General features: G+C 49.2%; 1 protein-coding gene and 1 long non-coding RNA gene across 10 annotated transcripts in view; one reads left to right on the top strand and one right to left on the bottom strand.

Moving 5' to 3' along the window:
* Positions 1-17,728, top strand: part of LOC119953474 (mycbp associated protein) — a 229,365-nt gene that overhangs the window by 133,848 nt on the left and 77,789 nt on the right. For all 9 annotated transcript variants that reach the window (XM_038777797.1, XM_038777791.1, XM_038777794.1 and 6 more), the window contains exons 11-12: positions 474-666; positions 5,146-5,333. In XM_038777797.1, coding sequence (XP_038633725.1) covers positions 474-666; positions 5,146-5,333 — 381 coding nt within the window. The remainder of the gene's footprint in view (positions 1-473; positions 667-5,145; positions 5,334-17,728) is intronic.
* Positions 1-17,728, bottom strand: part of LOC119953475 — an 80,592-nt gene that overhangs the window by 2,455 nt on the left and 60,409 nt on the right. Inside the window, exons 2-3 of the long non-coding RNA XR_005458031.1 lie at positions 5,179-5,291; positions 443-607 (exon numbers count right to left, since the gene is read on the bottom strand). This is a non-coding gene — a long non-coding RNA (uncharacterized LOC119953475). The remainder of the gene's footprint in view (positions 1-442; positions 608-5,178; positions 5,292-17,728) is intronic.

Genomic DNA, 17,728 nt, shown 5'->3' with positions numbered 1-17,728 from the left:
TCTATTGTTGGAACTTAACCAACCCCCACTCATACAAACACTTTTGTCCAGCATGAATCTAACTGTACGTTTTACCCTTCCAGGCACAGAAACATTAAGTGCAGGATTCTCCAGCCTCACCCGCCCGGCGACCGGAGAATCCCGCCCGTGGTCAATGGACTTCTCCAGTGTTCTCGTCCCACCCGTGGCGGTCTTGTGGCGGGTGGGCGGAAGAATCCAGTCCTAAATTAAACCCACTTAAAATAATACCTTATTTCCAAATGTTTACCAGCACAAATATATACCCCTTAAAACTAACTTTATTTTCCAGACACTATTCCCTCAGCAGGCAACACTTTCAGGAACAGGAAGGAGATAAAGGAAAAGCAGAGAGCAATGAAAGAAACATGCTCTCGAGATTGGTGATTGTGAGATCTATTTGTACTATACAGAATTTACTCACTGCTGTGCTGTCATTTCATCATTTTCTCCAGAATGAGGTTGCTATGATTGTTCGGCTTACGTTCGAAGCAATGGCTGGTGACAGGGTCATCTCCTGTCTACAGGTGATAAATGATGGAACCACGGTCATCTACTACAAATGGAAGCGTCTCCCTGAGCCGGAACACTGTATAGTAAAACCAAGTTACTCTTTGATGCAAAAATTCTACTTCAACACCAACTCAGGTATATGTCACTGGTGGGAGTAGTTTATAGGCCTTTTAACAGTAACTACACAGTAGGATAGAGTATATATTAAGGAATAATGGGGCTTGCAAGAAAGATATTGTAATAATCGTGGATTACTTAAATCTTCATATCAATTGAACAAATCACATAGGCAATGGTAGCCTGACAAATGTGTTCAAAGTGTGTTTTCTGGACAGTTTCTTGGAACAATATTTCTGGAACTTACCGGGGACCAGTGGTAATGTGTAATCAGACAGGAGTAATTAAAGGCCTCACGGTAAACGACCTTCTAGGCTAAAGTGATCATAACATGACAGAATTTCACTTTCCGTTTGAGAATGAGAGTCCATAACAAGTGCCTTAAACTTAAATAACGACAATTACATAGTTGGATAAATAGGAAAAAAGATGAGACACTGCTGAAGCAGTGGCAGACATTTAAGGAGAAATGTCAGAACTTAACAAAGATAGAGTCCATTGATGAAGAAAGGCTCTGGAAGGATACAGCATTCATGGCGAACTAAGAAAGTGGGGGATGGAATCAAATCAAATGAAAAAGAGTCCAATGCTGTGAAGGTTAAGATTGGGAAAGTTTTAGAAACTAGAAAAGAATGACTAATAATAATAAAGAGAGAGAAACTGGAGTTTAAGAGTAAACTAGCAAGAAATATAAAAACGGGACAGTACAGGTTTCTACAGGTGAATCCGCCCAGCACCAGAATCACTCAGTTCCGTCAAAAGTCAATAGACACTTGACCGGATGCCAAATCTCCCATGACGGGGTGGCAAAGTCCCAGCCTACAAGTATTAAGAAAAAGGAAAAGATTAGCTAAAGTGAGCATTGGTCCCAAGGAGGACGAGACTAGGGAATTAATAATGGGTAACAAGGAACTGGCAGAGGCCTAGAACAAGTATTTTGTGTCTGTCTTCACAGTAGAAGATGCAAAAAGCTTCTTAAGAATAGTCAATCCGAAACATGGTTCTTTACCCTTGGGGAGGGTTTGGTTCTGGAGATCAATGTTTCACTTGACGCAGAGAAAGTGTTCGACCAGGTAGAAAGGGATTATCTGTTCACGTTCACGATACCAGAGAAATTTGGGTTTGGGCTAGGCTTTTTAACATGGGTGCAGCGCGGCTCCTTTTGCCAGTGTGTGCACTAACAATGTGACCTCTGAGCCCTTTCGGCTATACCGGGGTACTAGGCAGGAATGTCGATGTCACCATTGTTATTTGCTTTGGCAGTAGAACCACTGGCCATGGTGCTGAGGGCTTTGAAAGATTGGTAGGGGCTCATTAGAGGAGGGGTGGAACATACGGTCTTGCTATATGCCGATGATTTGTTATTATATGTTGGGAATCCAGATGCATTAGTGGGAAACATTATGGGGACCTTGCAGTCTTTTCTGGCTGTAAGCTAAATATAGGAAAGAGCGAGTACTTTGTGGTTGGGTTACCAGGGCGGAGAGGAGAGCTCAGAGGGTTACCATTCAGTTAGCAGGAAGTAATTTGGTGTCTGGGGTCCAGATAGCAAGGGACTGGGGGAAACTCCGGAGATTGAACTGCACAAATCTGATGGGGAAGGTCAAGATGCACTTGCAAAGATGGGAAGACCTGCCATTATCCCTGGTGGGCCAAGTACAATAGGTTAAGATGAATATCTTGCTGAGATTTTAATTTCTATTCCAGTGCCTCCCGGTATTCCTGCCCAAGGCGTTTTTCAGAATGATTAACTGGCTGGTGACTGGGTTTGTTTGGGCAGGTAAGGGCCGAGGATCAGGAGGATGGTGTTTCAGAGGGAGAGACAAGTAGGGGGCTTGGCCTTGCCTAACTTTAATATTATTATTGGGCAGATAATGCTGAAAAATTGCTGGAGTGTTGCAGGGACCTGGAGGAGCTGTGGTCCGGGTGGAGGCAGAGTCTGTGAGGGGGGAAAGCCTGGGGTCGTTCGTAACAGTCCCACTCCTATTGGCGCCGAAGGAACACTCGATTAACCGGGTGGTAGGAACACGTTAAAAATCTGGAGACTGCTCCATCAGCATTTTAATTTGAAGGCTGTCTCAAAGGCAGCTTTCATTTGTGCAAAATAATTATTCAAGCCTGCTAGGCTGGGTGCAAGTTTTAGGCAGTGGACGGAGAAGAAGTTGGAGAAGGTGGGCGATTTAATTCTACCACAGTTTGCAAGCCTGTGCGAGCTCAAGGAGAAATATGAGCTTGTGGACAGTGACGGAGTCAGGTTTCTCCAGGTGCGTGGCTGGATCAAAAAGTACTTTCCCTCCTTCCCGGTGAAGTTGCCTTCTACCTTGCTCGATCGGATTTTGTCCTGCTCGGAGTCGGAGGTGGCCAGCACGCCAAGCATATAAGCGGAGAGTGGGGTCGGAGACGGGCTCGATTGAGGGAATGAAGGCAAGGTGGGTAGAAGAGCTAGGGCCAATTGCGGAGGAGGAGGTTTGGAGGGTGACACTGAGGAGGGTGAATGTGACCTCCTCCTGTGTGAGGCTATGCTAAAGGTAGTGTTTCATGCACATCTCATGAAGGCTACAATAAGCCATTTTTTAGGTGGAGTGGAGGATAAATCCAGTTGGTGTTCAAGGAGGCTGGCACACCATGTGCACATGTTCTGGTCGTGCTCAAAGCTGGTGGGCTTCTAGAGGTCCTTTTCTGATATCATGGGCAAAATTCTCCGGACCCCAGCAGGGTCGGAGAATCGCCTGGGGCCGCCGAAAATCCCGCCCCCGCCGTGGCAGAGATTCTCCACCACCCAGAAAGTGGCGGCGGCGGGAATCTCGCCACTCCGATCGGCGAGGCCCCTGCGGCGATTCTCCGGCCCGCGATGGGAGGCCTCTCCCGCCGCCGAGGTTTGAACCACCTCTGGTGGCGGCGGGATCGGCGGCACGACCAGGCCCCCGGGGTCCTGGGGGGGCGCGGGGCAATAGGACCCCGGGGGGTGCCCCCACGCTGGCCACGCGATCAGGGCCCCCTGCTCAGACTCCAGGCCAGTGCCCTAGGTGCACTCTTTCTCTTCCGCCGCCACCACGGCCTCCGCCATGGCGGAAGCGAAAGAGAAACCCACATCGCGCATGCGCCAGTGGTGACGTCAGCGGCAGCTGGCCGCTGACGTCACCGCCGGCGCATGCGCCTACCAGCAAAAGCCTTCCGGCCAGCCCCGCTGCCGGGCAGCGGGCTTGAAAGGCCGCTGGCGCCGGTTTTTTGCGGCAGTCTTCTGTTGCCAACCGCTCCGGCGCGGGGCTGGCCCCCAAAGGTGCGGAGAATTCCCCACCTTTGGGGAGGCCCGACCCCGGAGTGGTTGGCGCCACTCCCCTACGCTGGGACCCCCCGTCACGCCGGGTAGGGGAGAATCCCGCCCCATGTCAGTAATCCTGAACATGGGTTGGAACCATGCCCACTGGTTGTGATTTATGGGGTCTCAGAACCTCCTACCTTTTCCAGGTTTTATAGGTAGCTTCTGTCCCCATTGGAATTAAAGACCTGCCCTACCCACCCCTCCGAGCTGAGCATTTGTAAGTGGTTAGTTTTAATTTTAAATGAGAAAATTGTTATCACCATGCAAAGTGTAATTTTTTTTTAAAAATGGAACATGCTTGCAGGTGAATTGGTTGATGCTAATTTACTGGTAAATTTTGCCATTTTAAAACTTGAAAGCGAAACCAAGAGTCATGCACAATCGAATATGTCACTATTAGTTCAGGATATTCTCATTTGTACATGGGATTGTTGCTTGCGGTGCTTGTGAATTTAAGTCTTTTGGATGTCAATGTCTGGATATTGCATTGAGCCAGGTTCAAAGAGGCAGAGCTGATTACACACAGATCGGTTGGTCATATTATGCAATTGTCTGACAAAGTCGTGATTGTAAAGTATATCATACTGAAAGCTGAGCTTTTGATGGGCTTTATAAATAGAGCTTTAGAGTAAACCAAAAAGTTTGCTAAACCTATATGAAACAGTTCAACCCCATTGAGACTATGGTTCCCAATTCTGGGAATCTGAAGGATGTGAGAGGGAGCGTTAAAGGGACCCAGACCCTGTGGGATGTCCTTGACCGTGGACCAAAGATCTGCAGGTCAATAATTGGCTTCTTCAATCAGATGAAGACCTATGGAAGAAACTCATGACCATGAGTAGACATCATCCTTGAATTGAGGGACAGACAATGACAACCTTGGAAAGGACTGAGAAAATGAACCAAGGCGGCAATTCCCCTGCAGGAGTTCGAGAACATCACATGATCAGAACCAGCTTTGGTTCAGAGCTGAAGAAAAAGGAGGTTGTAATAAATATTTTCTATTTATCAATTTTATTTTATGTGGTTTAACATAACACTGGGTTCTACTACCTTCACCAAACCATAGGGAAGTTTGTGTCTTTCAAATGGGATTTCTTCTTGTCAATGGAACCTCAACTTGTAGGTCCAAACTCCTGAATGTTTGATCATTTCTGTGTTTCCTCTTTTCCTAGATGTCATTCTTCCTGGAGACACTGTTAACTTACCATTCACCTTTAAGTCAACAAATGCTGGGATCTTCACCGAGTTCTGGGAGTTTTGTACTCACCCGGTAGTGTTAGCAGGGGCATCTCTGCAGGTGGCACTGTGGGGAGTGGCTCTGTTTGAAGACAAGAATGAAAGTGCAAGACAACAACTACAGGTTAGAGACGTACACTGAAAATGTATTCCAGTCTGGCGTCGTGTGATAAAATAGTTTCTGTAATGAACTCAGGATGCCCCAAACTTCGCAGCTGGTGACATACTTTTGAATTGTAGTCACAGATCTATTCTGAATCACGGGGTCACTCCACAAACCATAACTTTGCAGATCAACAAGAAAACAATGTGGAAAACAATGTTTTCTATCTTTGCTTTTCCTGTCTGACTTGATTTGGCCTCTAAAACTTTTCTTTAACTCTCTGATGTGTGATTTCTGATAAGCTGTTACTCACAAAATTGAATTAAGAAAGACTTGCATTTTTAATTAACTGTTTAAAATAGCTGTACTGGATGCTATTGACCGGAACTGTATATAATGCTATGGATAAGAGAGAGAAATAATCCCTGATGATAATACTCTTAAATTGGATCAACAATTACAATAGAAAGTGAGATGGAAATTTTAGATGAACTAAAGTTTTTTGAGCCCGCTAAAGAGCCCTATAATTTATTTATTCTATTATGGGCTGTGAACATTGTTGGCAGGGCCAACATTTGTTGCACATCCCTAATTGTCCTTGAGAAGTTGGTGACGTTGGTACAGTCCCATTAGAAAGTGAGCTCCAGGATTTTGACCCAGCGACAGCAACATAGTTCCAAGTCAGGATGGTGTAAGTTGGAGCGGAACGTGGAGGCAGTAGTGTTCCCATGCATCTGCTACCCGTAAAATATTAGGTGGTAGAGGCCACAGGTTTAGAAGGTGCTGTTGAATGAGCCTTGGTAAGTTGCTGCTGTCCATTTTATAGGGTGTACACACAGCTGCCACTGTGTGTCAATAGTGGAGGTAGTTACAGTAGTGGATACAGTGAATGTTTAAGGTGGTGAATGAGGTACCAATCAAGTGGGCAACTTTGTCCGAGATGGTGTCAAGCCTTTGAGAGTTGTTGGAGCTGTACTTATCCAGGTAAATGGAGAGAATTGCATCGCACTCCTGACTTATCATAGAATTTACAGTGCAGAAGGGGCCCATTCGGCCCATTGAGTCTGCATCGACCCTTGGAAAGAGTACCTTACTTAAGCCCAGGCTTCCAGCCTATCCCGTAACCAAGTAACCCGACCTAACCTATTGGACACTAAGGGGCAATTTAGCATGGCCAATCCAACTAACCTGCACATCTTTGGACTTGTGCCGTCTAGATGGTGAACAGATTTTGGGGAGTTCTGACCTGTTCTTTATCTGCCGATCCAGTTCAGTTTCTACTCAATGATAACCCCAGGATGTTGCGAGTGGGGTATTCAGTCACCTTTGAGCGCCGGGTGAGTTGATTGTTTCCACTAGAGCTCACTAATGGAGATGATCATTGTCTGTCACTTGTGTGGGGTGAATTTTACTTGCCACTTATCATCCCAAATCTGGATGTTGTCCAATTCTTGCTGCATGTAGACAGGGACTGGCTCATTATCTGAAAAAATTACAAACGTAGCTGAATGCTCTGCAATCATCAGTTAATATTTCCTTTTCTGACCTTAAAGCAGGGCAGCCGGGTAGCATGGTGGTTAGCATAAATGCTTCACAGCTCCAGGGTCCCAGGTTCGATTCCCGGCTGGGTCACTGTCTGTGTGGAGTCTGCACGTCCTCCCCCTGTGTGCGTGGGTTTCCTCCGGGTGCTCCGGTTTCCTCCCACAGTCCAAAGATGTGCGGGTTAGGTGGATTGGCCATGCTAAATTGCCCGTAGTGTCCTAATAAAAGTAAGGTTAAGGGGGGGAGGGGGGGTTGTTGGGTTACGGGTATAGGGTGGATACGTGGGTTGAGTAGGGTGATCGTGGCTCGGCACAACATTGAGGGCCGAAGGGCCTGTTCTGTGCTGTACTGTTCTATGTTCTATGTAAAATGAAGGAAAGGTGCAGCTAAAGATTGCTGGGCAGAGGACACAATTCTGAGGAACTCTTACAGTGATGTCCTGGGGGTGAGATGATGTTCTGTGGTCTCCAACAACCAACAACCTTTGTGCTAAGTATGACTCCAACCACTAGAGAGTTTTCCCCCGTGATCACCATTGGCTTCAAATTTATTACGGCTTTTTGCTGTCACACTCTATCAAAGACAGTCACTCTTATCTCGCCTCTTTTTTCACGTTTAGACTAAAGCTGTAACAGGATCTGGAGCCAGGTTCTCCTGGAAGAACCTAGACTGAGCATCGGATAGCAGGTTATCAACAAATAAGTGTTACTTGATAGCACTGTTGCCGATTCTTTCTATACTTTACTAAGGCAAATGATGGGGCAGTATTTGGCTTGATTGAATTTGTCCTGTTTTTTGAGGGGAAGATATATCTTTTCCACTTTGACGTTTGGATGCCAGTGTTGTAGCTGTGTTGGAACAAGTTGAATAGGGGAATGTTTATTTCTGGAGCTCAGTACTAAAGCCCTGAGGGTATCAGGGACCATAGCCTTTGTGGTATCCAATGAGAGCCACCATTTTTGCTATTGGTTGGCCTGTATCAGGTTAGCTGAATATTGTCTTCAGTGATGGTAGGAACCTCAGGGGGAGGCCAAGATGGATTATCCATTTGTGACTCTGGACTGGAGATGATTACACACTCCTCAGCCTCGCCTTTTGCATTGATGTGTCAAGCTCCAGCAACACTGAGGTTTGGAATGTTCGTGATGCCTCCCCCTTCTGTTAGTTATTTAATTCTCCACCATTTGGATGTTCAGGAAATGCAGGGGCTGGTTTAGCACACTGGGCTAAATCGCTGGCTTTGAAAGCAGGCCAGCAGCACGGTTCAATTCCCGTACCAGCCTCCCCAAACAGGCGCCGGAAAGTGGCGACTAGGGGCTTTTCACAGGAACCTCATTGACGCCTACTCATGACAATAAGCGATATTCATTCATTCATTCAAATGTCACCACAATTATTCAATTGCTTCATAATGATATGACTGCAATTGTTTTGAGTGGGAGATCTGAAATAGAAACCTTTAAGATGCAGACTCGGGACAAACAAGGCTGTGTGATAGCCCCCATACTATTTAAAATCTACCTGACGGTACCTATTCACCTCATCAAAGACCAACTGCCCTCTAGTGTCAGTGTTAAATACTGTCTATATGGAAAACCCTTTGGTCATCTCTGTGTCAAAACTAAACTGACCACCATAGATGATATCAACGTATCTACAGTTTACAAGCACGTTAAAGGCAAAAGGATAATTAAGGAAAGAGTCGGGCCCATTAAGGACAAGAGAGGTAATTTGTCCCTGGAGCCGGAGGATATAGGTAGGATTTTAAATGTGTCGGTGTTCCTTAGTGAAAGGGCCGGTATGGACATAGAAATCAGGGAGAGGGACTGTGATAAAGTTCAAGAAATTAACATAGGCAGAGAGGAAGTTCTGAGCGGCGTGTCATGCTTAAAAGTAGACAAATCTCCAGGGCCAGATGAAATGTATCCCAGGCTGTTGAGTGAAGTAAGGAAGGAAATAGCAGGGGTGCTGGCAAAAATATTCAATTCCTCTCTGCCCACAGGAGAGGTGCTGGAGGACTAGGGGATAGCCAATGTGGTGCCATTATTCAAGAAGGGAGGTGGGGATATCCCAGGAACTATAGGCTAGCCAGTCTGACCTCAGTGGTGAGGAAACTATTGGAAGAAATTCTGACAGTATTAATCTGCGTTTGGAGAGGCAGGGCTAAATCAAGAACAGTCATCGTGGTTTGTTTGGGAGAGGTCACGTCTGACCAACTTGATTGAATTTTTCAAAGAGGTGACCAGGTGAGGGCAATGCATTGGATGTAGTCTACTTGGGCTTCAGCAAGGTTTTTGATAAGATCCCACATGGGAGACCGATAGTGAAGGTAACAGCCCCCATGGGATCTGAGGAAGTTTCACAAATTGGATCCAGAATTGGGTGAGTGGCAGGAAGCAGAGGGTGATAGACGTGGGGTGTTTCTCTGACTGGAAGACTGTGCCCAGTGGGGTCCTTCAGAGATCAGGGGTGAAATTCACCGAACCCCCGCAGGGTCGGAGAATCGCCCGGGGCTGGTGAAAATCCCGCCCCCGCTGTGGCCGGAATTCTCTGCCACCAGGGAATTGGCGGGGGCGGGAATCGCGCCGCGCCGATCGGCGTGCCCACTGCGGCGATTCTCCGGCCCGCGATGGGCCGAAGTCCCGCCACTGAGAGGCCAATCCCACCGCCATGGTTTCAACCACCTCTGGTGGCGGCGGGTATGGTGGCGCGAGCGGGCCCCCGGGGTCCTGGGAGGGGGGGCGCGGGGCGATCGGACCCCGGGGGGTGCCCCCACGGTGGCCAGGCCCCTGATCGGGGCCCACCGATCGGCAGGCGGGCCAGTGTTGTGGGGGCACTCTTTTTCTTCCGCCGCACCACGGCCTCCACCATGGCAGAGGCGGAAGAGAACCCCCCTACCGCGCATGCGCCGGTGGTGACGTCAGCGGGAGCTGACGCACTGGCGAATGCGCGAACCGGCGAAGGCCTTTCGGCCAGCCCCGACGCCGGCCGGCAGGCATCAAAGGCCGGTTTTGCCGCCAGTCGGCGTGGCGCCAACGACTCTGGCATGGGCCTAGCCCCCAAAGGTGCGGAGAATTCCGCACCTTTGGGGAGGCCCGACGCCAGAGTGGTTGGCGCCACTCCGCTACGCCGGGACCCCCTGCCACACCGGGTAGGGGAGAATCCCGTAGGGGCAGCACGGTAGCACAGCGATTAGCACAGTTTCTTCACAGCTCGAGGGTCCCAGGTTCGATTCCCAGCTTGGGCCACTGTCTGTGCGGAGTCTGCACGTTTTCCCCGTGTCTGCATGGGTTTCCCCCGGGTGCTCCGGTTTCCTCCCACAGTCCAAAGATGTGCAGGTTGGGTGGATTGGCCATGATAAATTGTTCTTTGTTTCCAAAAAAGGTTAGGTGGGGTTACTGGGTTATGGGGATAGGTTGGAGGCATGGGTTTAAGTCAGGTGCTCTTTCCATGGCTGGTGCAGACTCGATGAGCCGAATAGCCTCCTTGTGCACTGTAAATTCTATGATTCACATGATTCTATGATTCACTCCTGCCCAAAATCTCTCCAACGTTTTGCAGCTCCAGAACATATGTGCGTGATTCACTGGTTCCTGTCCACACATCTCACACTCCTCTGCCACCCCCGAAAGAACCCACTCATTCTTGCACATGTCATACCGTGTACGACCTTGAACTGTATCAGGCTCATCCTTCCGCACGAGGAAGTCGCATTTACCCTTCGTAGCGCCTCACTCCATATTCCCCAGTTTATCTCCCCTTCTCACTTCTCCTTAATCTTCACCACGCACTCACCTCTTGTTCTCCCAGCCATCTGTATATGTCTCCAATCCTGCCCTCCCCTTCCACGTCCAGAAGCAACAGTAGCTCCAACAGGGTGTACCTCGGCAACCTGGGGAACTCTTTCCAAATCTTCCACGCGAAGTTCCTTACCTGCAGGTACCTAAACTCACTTCCTCTCGGGAGGTCTACCTTCTCCTTCAATTCATCTTTACTGGCAGACCCTTCTTCCAGAGACAGATCTCTCACCTTAACCAACCCCACTTCCTGGACGTGCCATCTATCCCCCCGGCATGAAGCCATGGTTTTCACACAACAGCGTTAACACCGACATCCCCTCTATCCTAAATGAAATGAAAATGAAATGAAAATCGTTTATTGTCACAAGTAGGCTTCAAATGAAGTTACTGTGAAAAGCCCCTAGTCGCCACATTCCGGCGCCTGTTCGGGAAGGCTGGTACGGGAATTGAACCGTGCTGCTGGCCTGCCTTGGTCTGCTTTCAATGCCAGAGATTTAGCCGGCCAAAGTGCCTCCTCAGCTGGTTCCAGATCTTCACCATGGACTGCACCACTGGGCTCCCTGGTAATCTGCTCGGCGCCATCGGCAATGCTGCCATTACCATAGCCCTTAAGCTGGATACCCTACAGAATTCCTCCTCCTTTCAACCCACTCTCCTTCTCACCATCGCCTCACCTTCTCCACGTTCACCACCCAATAGTAATGTAGCAGGTTCGGCAACGCCAACCATGGACACCACTACCTCCGGTACCTCCCGGCGGGGTCATAATCACATTTAACAGCGGATAGATCTGTACTTGGTGAATATATCTATGTGTCGCCGCACTCGTATATCACTCAACAGAACATAAAACGGAGCTTCATGCGTGGAGTAAATTGTAGCTTTATTCAGTCAGATTTAAAATGTCTCTTGGTCAGGTCAGTTTGCTGGCAAATACAAAGTTTTAGAAAGTTTGTTTTGTCCAATCAAATAAATATGACTGAGTTGAATTCAATACAGATTACAGTTCTTGATAATTTCTTCAAATCAAAATACACAATACAGAGACGTAGGAAATAAACAAAATGGCGGCTTTCAAAGCAAAGCACAGGAAATAGCTTCAGAAATTAAATAAGATGATCCCGGGATGAATTGTTCAAAACCGGCCCCTAGCTTTAAGGTAATCGCGATCGTCAATGTTCTGTCCCCTTTCTGGCTGTGATTGGGTCATAATTATAATTCATTCAATTCGATTGAAATGTCTGTCCATCAAATCTTGATATGGTGTGATTGAGATATTGCTTTCCCACAAGCTTTATCTGTTGCCATGAAAACTGGACTTGGAAGGTTGCCCAGATTTTCATACAAACAAAATGTGTCCTTGCTTCTGTCTGGCCTATTTTAATCTGATCATTCCCATGCTATTCAGCAGTTTTCACTGTCATGTTTGAGATGTGTGACTTTAATAAACCATTTTACTTCTGAACCATTTCTTCCTTTAAACTTATTACATATTAAAAAGTTAAATTTCTATCAGCAGCCTCCTTATATTACTAGAAAGCTGCCTGCCCTTTATGAAGCCTGTTTAGTCCTCCACAACCACCCCGGGACAGAACCTTCCATCCACCAATTTAGACAGCACTTTCACGTCTGTATTTAATAGCAATATGGGCCTTTTTGACCCACATTCCAACGGGTACTTCCCCTTTTACGGTATTAACGTGATCGTTGCCTGCGTCATCATGCCTGGCAGCTCCCCCTTCTCCAACGCCTGATTAAACGCCCCCAAGTGATGCGGTGCCAGGTCCGTCACAAACCCCTTATGAAAGTCCGCCGGGTAGCCATCGGGCCCCTGGACCTTCCCCGACTTCATACCCCTTATAATGTCCAATATCTCCCTCAGCCCAGGGCTCCTGTAGCACCTGAGGCCTCTTCTCTTTCTCCAACTGTGGCAACTCCACTTCGTTAAGAACCGTCCCATGTCCCCCTCTTCATCCCCGAGTCCGTCCTGTGCTGCTCCTTATAATAATCCCGAAACATCTTGTTTATCTTCCCCGGCTCTGACACCACATCCCCGCCCCAGTCCGTATCTGGAATATTTCTCTGGACGTGGCCTGCCTCCGTAGCCAATGCGCCAACATTTGACTCGCCATCTCTCTGTATTCGTACTGTAGCCCTCTTGCCCTACGCAGCTGTCCTACCGCCCTCCCTATGTATCTTTTTTAAAATATTTTTATTAGGGTATTTGCAATTTTTCTAATACTAACAATAACAGTGACATAAACATGGTACAATAAGCATTTCCACCCCATCACAATCTTCGCACACCCCAGCCATAAAACAACAGTCTACCCCCCCCCCCCCCCCCCCCGAACGGCTGCCTAACATTGACCCTTTTATTTTCTCGAGACTGAGAAACCAAGCGATGTCACTAATCCAGGTTTCTACACTCGGGGGCTTTGAGTCCCTCCATATTAATAAGATCCATCTCCCGGCTACCAGGGAGGCAAAGCCCAAGACATCGGCCTCTTTCGTCCCCTGGATTCCCGGCTCTTCCGACACTCCAACGATCGCCACCTCGGGACTCGGCACCACCCGTGTTTTGAGTACCGTGGACATCGCCTTAGCGAAACCCTGCCAAACCCCTCTCAGCTTTGGGCATGCCCAAAACATGTGGACATGATTTGCTGGGCTTCCTGTGCACCTCGCACACATATCCTCTACCCCGAAAAACATGCTCATCTGGACCACTGTTTTGTGTGCCCGGTGTACTACCTTGAATTGTATCAGTCTAAGCCTGGCACATGGTGAGGATGTGTTAACTCCGCTTAAGGCATCCGCCCACAGATCTGCCTCTATCTCTCCCCCTAGCTCGTCCTCCCACGCCCTTAAGCTCCTCCACCGGAGTTTTCTCTGATTCCAAAGGTTCCTGGTAGATATCTGATACCTTCTCCGCCCACACACACCCCCAACCAAGTACTGGAGACCACTCTGGCCTGTATCCCCCTGACGGCAGCAGCGGGAAGGCCAGAACCTGCCTTCTCAAGAAGTCTCGTACCTGCAAATACCTAAACCCATTCCCTGCTGGCAATTCAAATTTATCCTCCAAGGCTTTCAAGCTGAGGAAGATCCCATCTATAAATAGATCACCCATCCTCCTAATTCCTTCCCTTTGCCATCTCCGGAACCCACCATTCAGCCTACCCGGTATAAACCAATGGTTATTATAAATCGGGGTCCAAACCAATGCTCCCTCCACTCTCTTATATCTCCTCCACTGCCCCAGATCCTCAGAGGCGCCACCACCACCGACATGTGGCGTATCGGGCCGGCGAGAACGGAAGAGGTGCCGTTATTAGTGCTCCCAAACTTGTTTCTTTACATGATGCCGACTCCATTCGCTCCCACACTGACCCCTCCCCCACTACCTACTTCCTAATCATTGGTATATTAGCGGCCCAGTAGTAATTACAAAAATTCGGCAGCGCCAACCCACCCTTCCCCCGACTGCGCTCCAGCAACACTTTCTTCACTCGCTGGGTTTTACCCGCCCACACAAAGCCCGAAATAACCTTATTCACCCGCTTGAAAAATGCCTTGGGGATGAAGATGGTGAGGCACTGAAAGACGAACAGAAATGTGGGGAGAACCGTCATTTTCACAGTCTGTACCCTCCCCGCCTGTGATAGCGGGAGCATGTCCCATCTCTTAAAGTCCTCTTTCATTTGTTCTACGAGCCGGGATAGGTTTGACTTGTGCAGTGCCTCCCATTCCCGAGCCACCTGGATTCCCTTCCTTCCTACCATTCTAAACGGCAGTTCTCCCAGTCTCTTCTCCTGCCCTCTCGCCTGTATTGACCTCCCCATTGTCAACCTATCAAATTTGCCCCTGTAATTGTTTCCTCCTCGCCAATCCCTCCGTGCTGGGCATCCTCGAGTACTCCCTATCTACATCCACTATCTCATTCATTAGCCGTTCATATTCCTCCCTCCTTTTCCTATCCGCATGTGCCTTGAATGAGATAATCTCCCCTCGGTCCACTGCTTTTAGCCCCTCGGACCACTGCTTTTAGCCCCTCGGACCACTGCTTTTAACCCCTCGGACCACTGCTTTTAGCCACTCAGACCACTGCTTTTAGCCACTCGGACCACTGCTTTTAGCCACTCGGACCACTGATTTAGCCACTCGGACCACTGCTTTTAGCCACTCGGACCACTGCTTTTAGCCACTCGGACCACTGCTTTTAGCCACTCGGACCACTGCTTTTAACCCCTCGGACCACTGCTTTTAGCCACTCGGACCACTGCTTTTAGCCACTCGGACCACTGCTTTTAGCCACTCGGACCACTGCTTTTAGCCACTCGGACCACTGCTTTTAGCCACTCGGACCACTGCTTTTAGCCACTCGGACCACTGCTTTTAGCCACTCGGACCACTGCTTTTAGCCACTCGGACCACTGCTTTTAGCCACTCGGACCACTGCTTTTAGCCCTTCCCAAAATGTGACCGTTGATACCTCCCCATTTTGGTTCAATTCTACATAATCACAGCCCGCACTTTGTCACAAAACCCTCTACCTGCCAACAACTCCGAATCGAGCCACCACCCCGGCCTCTACTCCCAGCCCGATCTAAGCCGAATGTCCAGCCAATGAGACGCAAGGTCGGAGATTACTATCCCCGCATACTCTACCACCTCCACCCATATCAAAATCTCCCGGCTCGCCAAATAAAAGTCAATTCTGGAATATACCCTGTAAACATGCGAAAAAAAGGAATACTCCCTTCCCCAGGGTTCTTGAAGCGCCACGGATCCACCATACCCACTTTTTCCATAAACCCACCCAGCTCCTTTGCCATTTGTAACATACCCATTGACCTGGGGCTCGATCTATCTACCCTCGGCTCTCGGACACAATTAAAATCTCCTCTCATAATCAACTGGTGTGTGGCCAAGTCCTGGATTGAAGCCAACAACCCCCTCATAAAACCCCCCCATCCCAATTTGGTGCATACACATTCAGCAACACCACAGGAGTCCCTTCTAATACCCCACTCACAATCACATATCTCCCAACCGGGTACCTCACTTCATTCGTGTTCACAAACCAAGTTTTCTTACTCATCAAAATTTCCACTCCTGGGACTTTGGATCAAACCCCGAGAGGAAAACCTGACCCACCCACCCCTTCCTGTTTAGCACAGGGCTAAATCGCTGGCTTTGAAAGCAGACCAAGGCAGGCCAGCAGCACGGTTCAATTCCCGTACCAGCCTCCCTGAACAGGCGTTGGAATGTAGCAACTAGGGGCTTTTCACAGTAACTTCATTTGAAGCCTACTTGTGACAATAGCAATTTTCATTTAATTTCATTTTCTTAACCTAACCTGGTCCTTCACGCAGAGGTGTATCTCCTGTATAAAGTCCACCTCCGCTTTCAAGATCCTAAGGTGCGCAGAGACCCAAAATCTTGTGACCGGTCCATTGAGCCCTCGCACGTTCCACATTATCAGTCTTACTCCTCCATTTCAGGCTTACTCCTCCATTTCACCCTATACTTGGCCCATCCAAGATGGCCCTTTTCTCCACCCCGCCCATGTTTCTTCTCCAACATCGCCTCGTCGTGTCATCCCCCCGGCCCCATACGCCCCTATGGCCACCTCTCTCAGCCCTCTCCCACACCCCCCTTCTGTTCACCGGCATTACCTGCCAGCGTGGTGACCCCTGCCCAAAAGATTCTCCCACTGACCCTCCCCCGCCCTCAGCTCTCTGTTTTGTGAAGAACGCTAGCCGCTGGCATCACCCTCCCCCAACCGAACAAAGACTCATCTCGAACTAACTACAGGTCACCTTCTCCAAGAACAAACAAAAAAAAACAGCCCCAGGCAGCCGGGGGGGGGGGGGGGGGGGGGGGGGGGGGGGAGCGGAGAAGAAGTCACCCCCTTACAAACCTTTCACCCTGCTACCCTTTGTCAATCCGACAGTAAAAAAGAGAAAATAACCTCCACATCGGAGGAAAAGAAAAAACCCCACTCTATCCAACCCCCACTCCATCCATATTCCCAATTACTTCATAGTGTCAGCACCTCAGTCTCCCAGAATTGTTCAGTGCAGTTCTTCCCCAGTTTATGCTCCTTGATAAAGTCATTGGCCGCTTCTGGGGTCTCAAAATAGTGTTCTCGGCCTTCATACGTCGCCCAAGGTTTTGCCGGGTAGAACATCCCAAACCTGATCTGCCGTCGATATAGAACCACCTTGGCTCTGTCGAACCCCGCACACTGTTTTGCAGCTCAGCTCCAATATCCTGGTGTATTCAGAACTTGTTCCCCTCCCATTCACAGTTGCGCTTCTCCCTGGCCCACTGCAGAATCTTCTCCTTCTCCACGAACTTGTGGAGCCTCATGACCATCCACCCGCGGCGGCACCCCCACTCTAGGCTTCTGCCTCAGAGACCTGTGCGCTCTGTCCACCTCGGGTCTTCTCCAGCACCCCCTCCGTCACCAGCCCCGCCAGCATCCTCGAAACGTACCTCGTGGCACTCACACCTTCCACTCCTTCAGGCAGGCCCACTGTCCACAGATTCTGCCTTCCCGATCTATTTTCCTGCTCCTCCACCTTTGCTCTCAACGTCTTGCAAAGTTCTCCTAAGGGCCCCACCTCCGCCTCCAGTGCCACCACCCAATTGCTGTGGTCCGACATCACCCTTTCAATCTCTCAGATCTGCGAGCTCTCCACCTCTAAACATTTCTCCCTCTCCCCATCGGGCCCTTCAGGGGTGCTACAGCCCCTTTGATGGTCTCCCAGCGATCCTCCTACATCCCCTTCCTCTGGTGGCGGAACTCTTCCTTGGTGAAGGCCATCAACTGTTCCATCTGGGGCTTTGCTCCTTGCATTGGACTTTCCCCTCCACCATCCTTCCACTGGCTGCTGCACCACAGGTCTCTTCCAACTCCTTGGCCCGGTCTAACACTGATCCCTGAGACTTCCGGTGGCTGCCATGGAGGGAGTGGCAAATGGTTTGGTAATCAGCAGACATACCACGCCTGGGGGGAACTTCTCCGACCTTCAGCTACACTTTTCTGTCAAAGTTGCACCCAAT

This window comes from Scyliorhinus canicula, chromosome 18 (assembly GCF_902713615.1).
Source record: "Scyliorhinus canicula chromosome 18, sScyCan1.1, whole genome shotgun sequence".
NCBI classification, from domain to species: Eukaryota; Metazoa; Chordata; class Chondrichthyes; order Carcharhiniformes; family Scyliorhinidae; genus Scyliorhinus; species Scyliorhinus canicula.
Note: the sequence above shows the minus strand (reverse complement) of the source record. Positions and strands in the feature narration are given on the sequence as shown.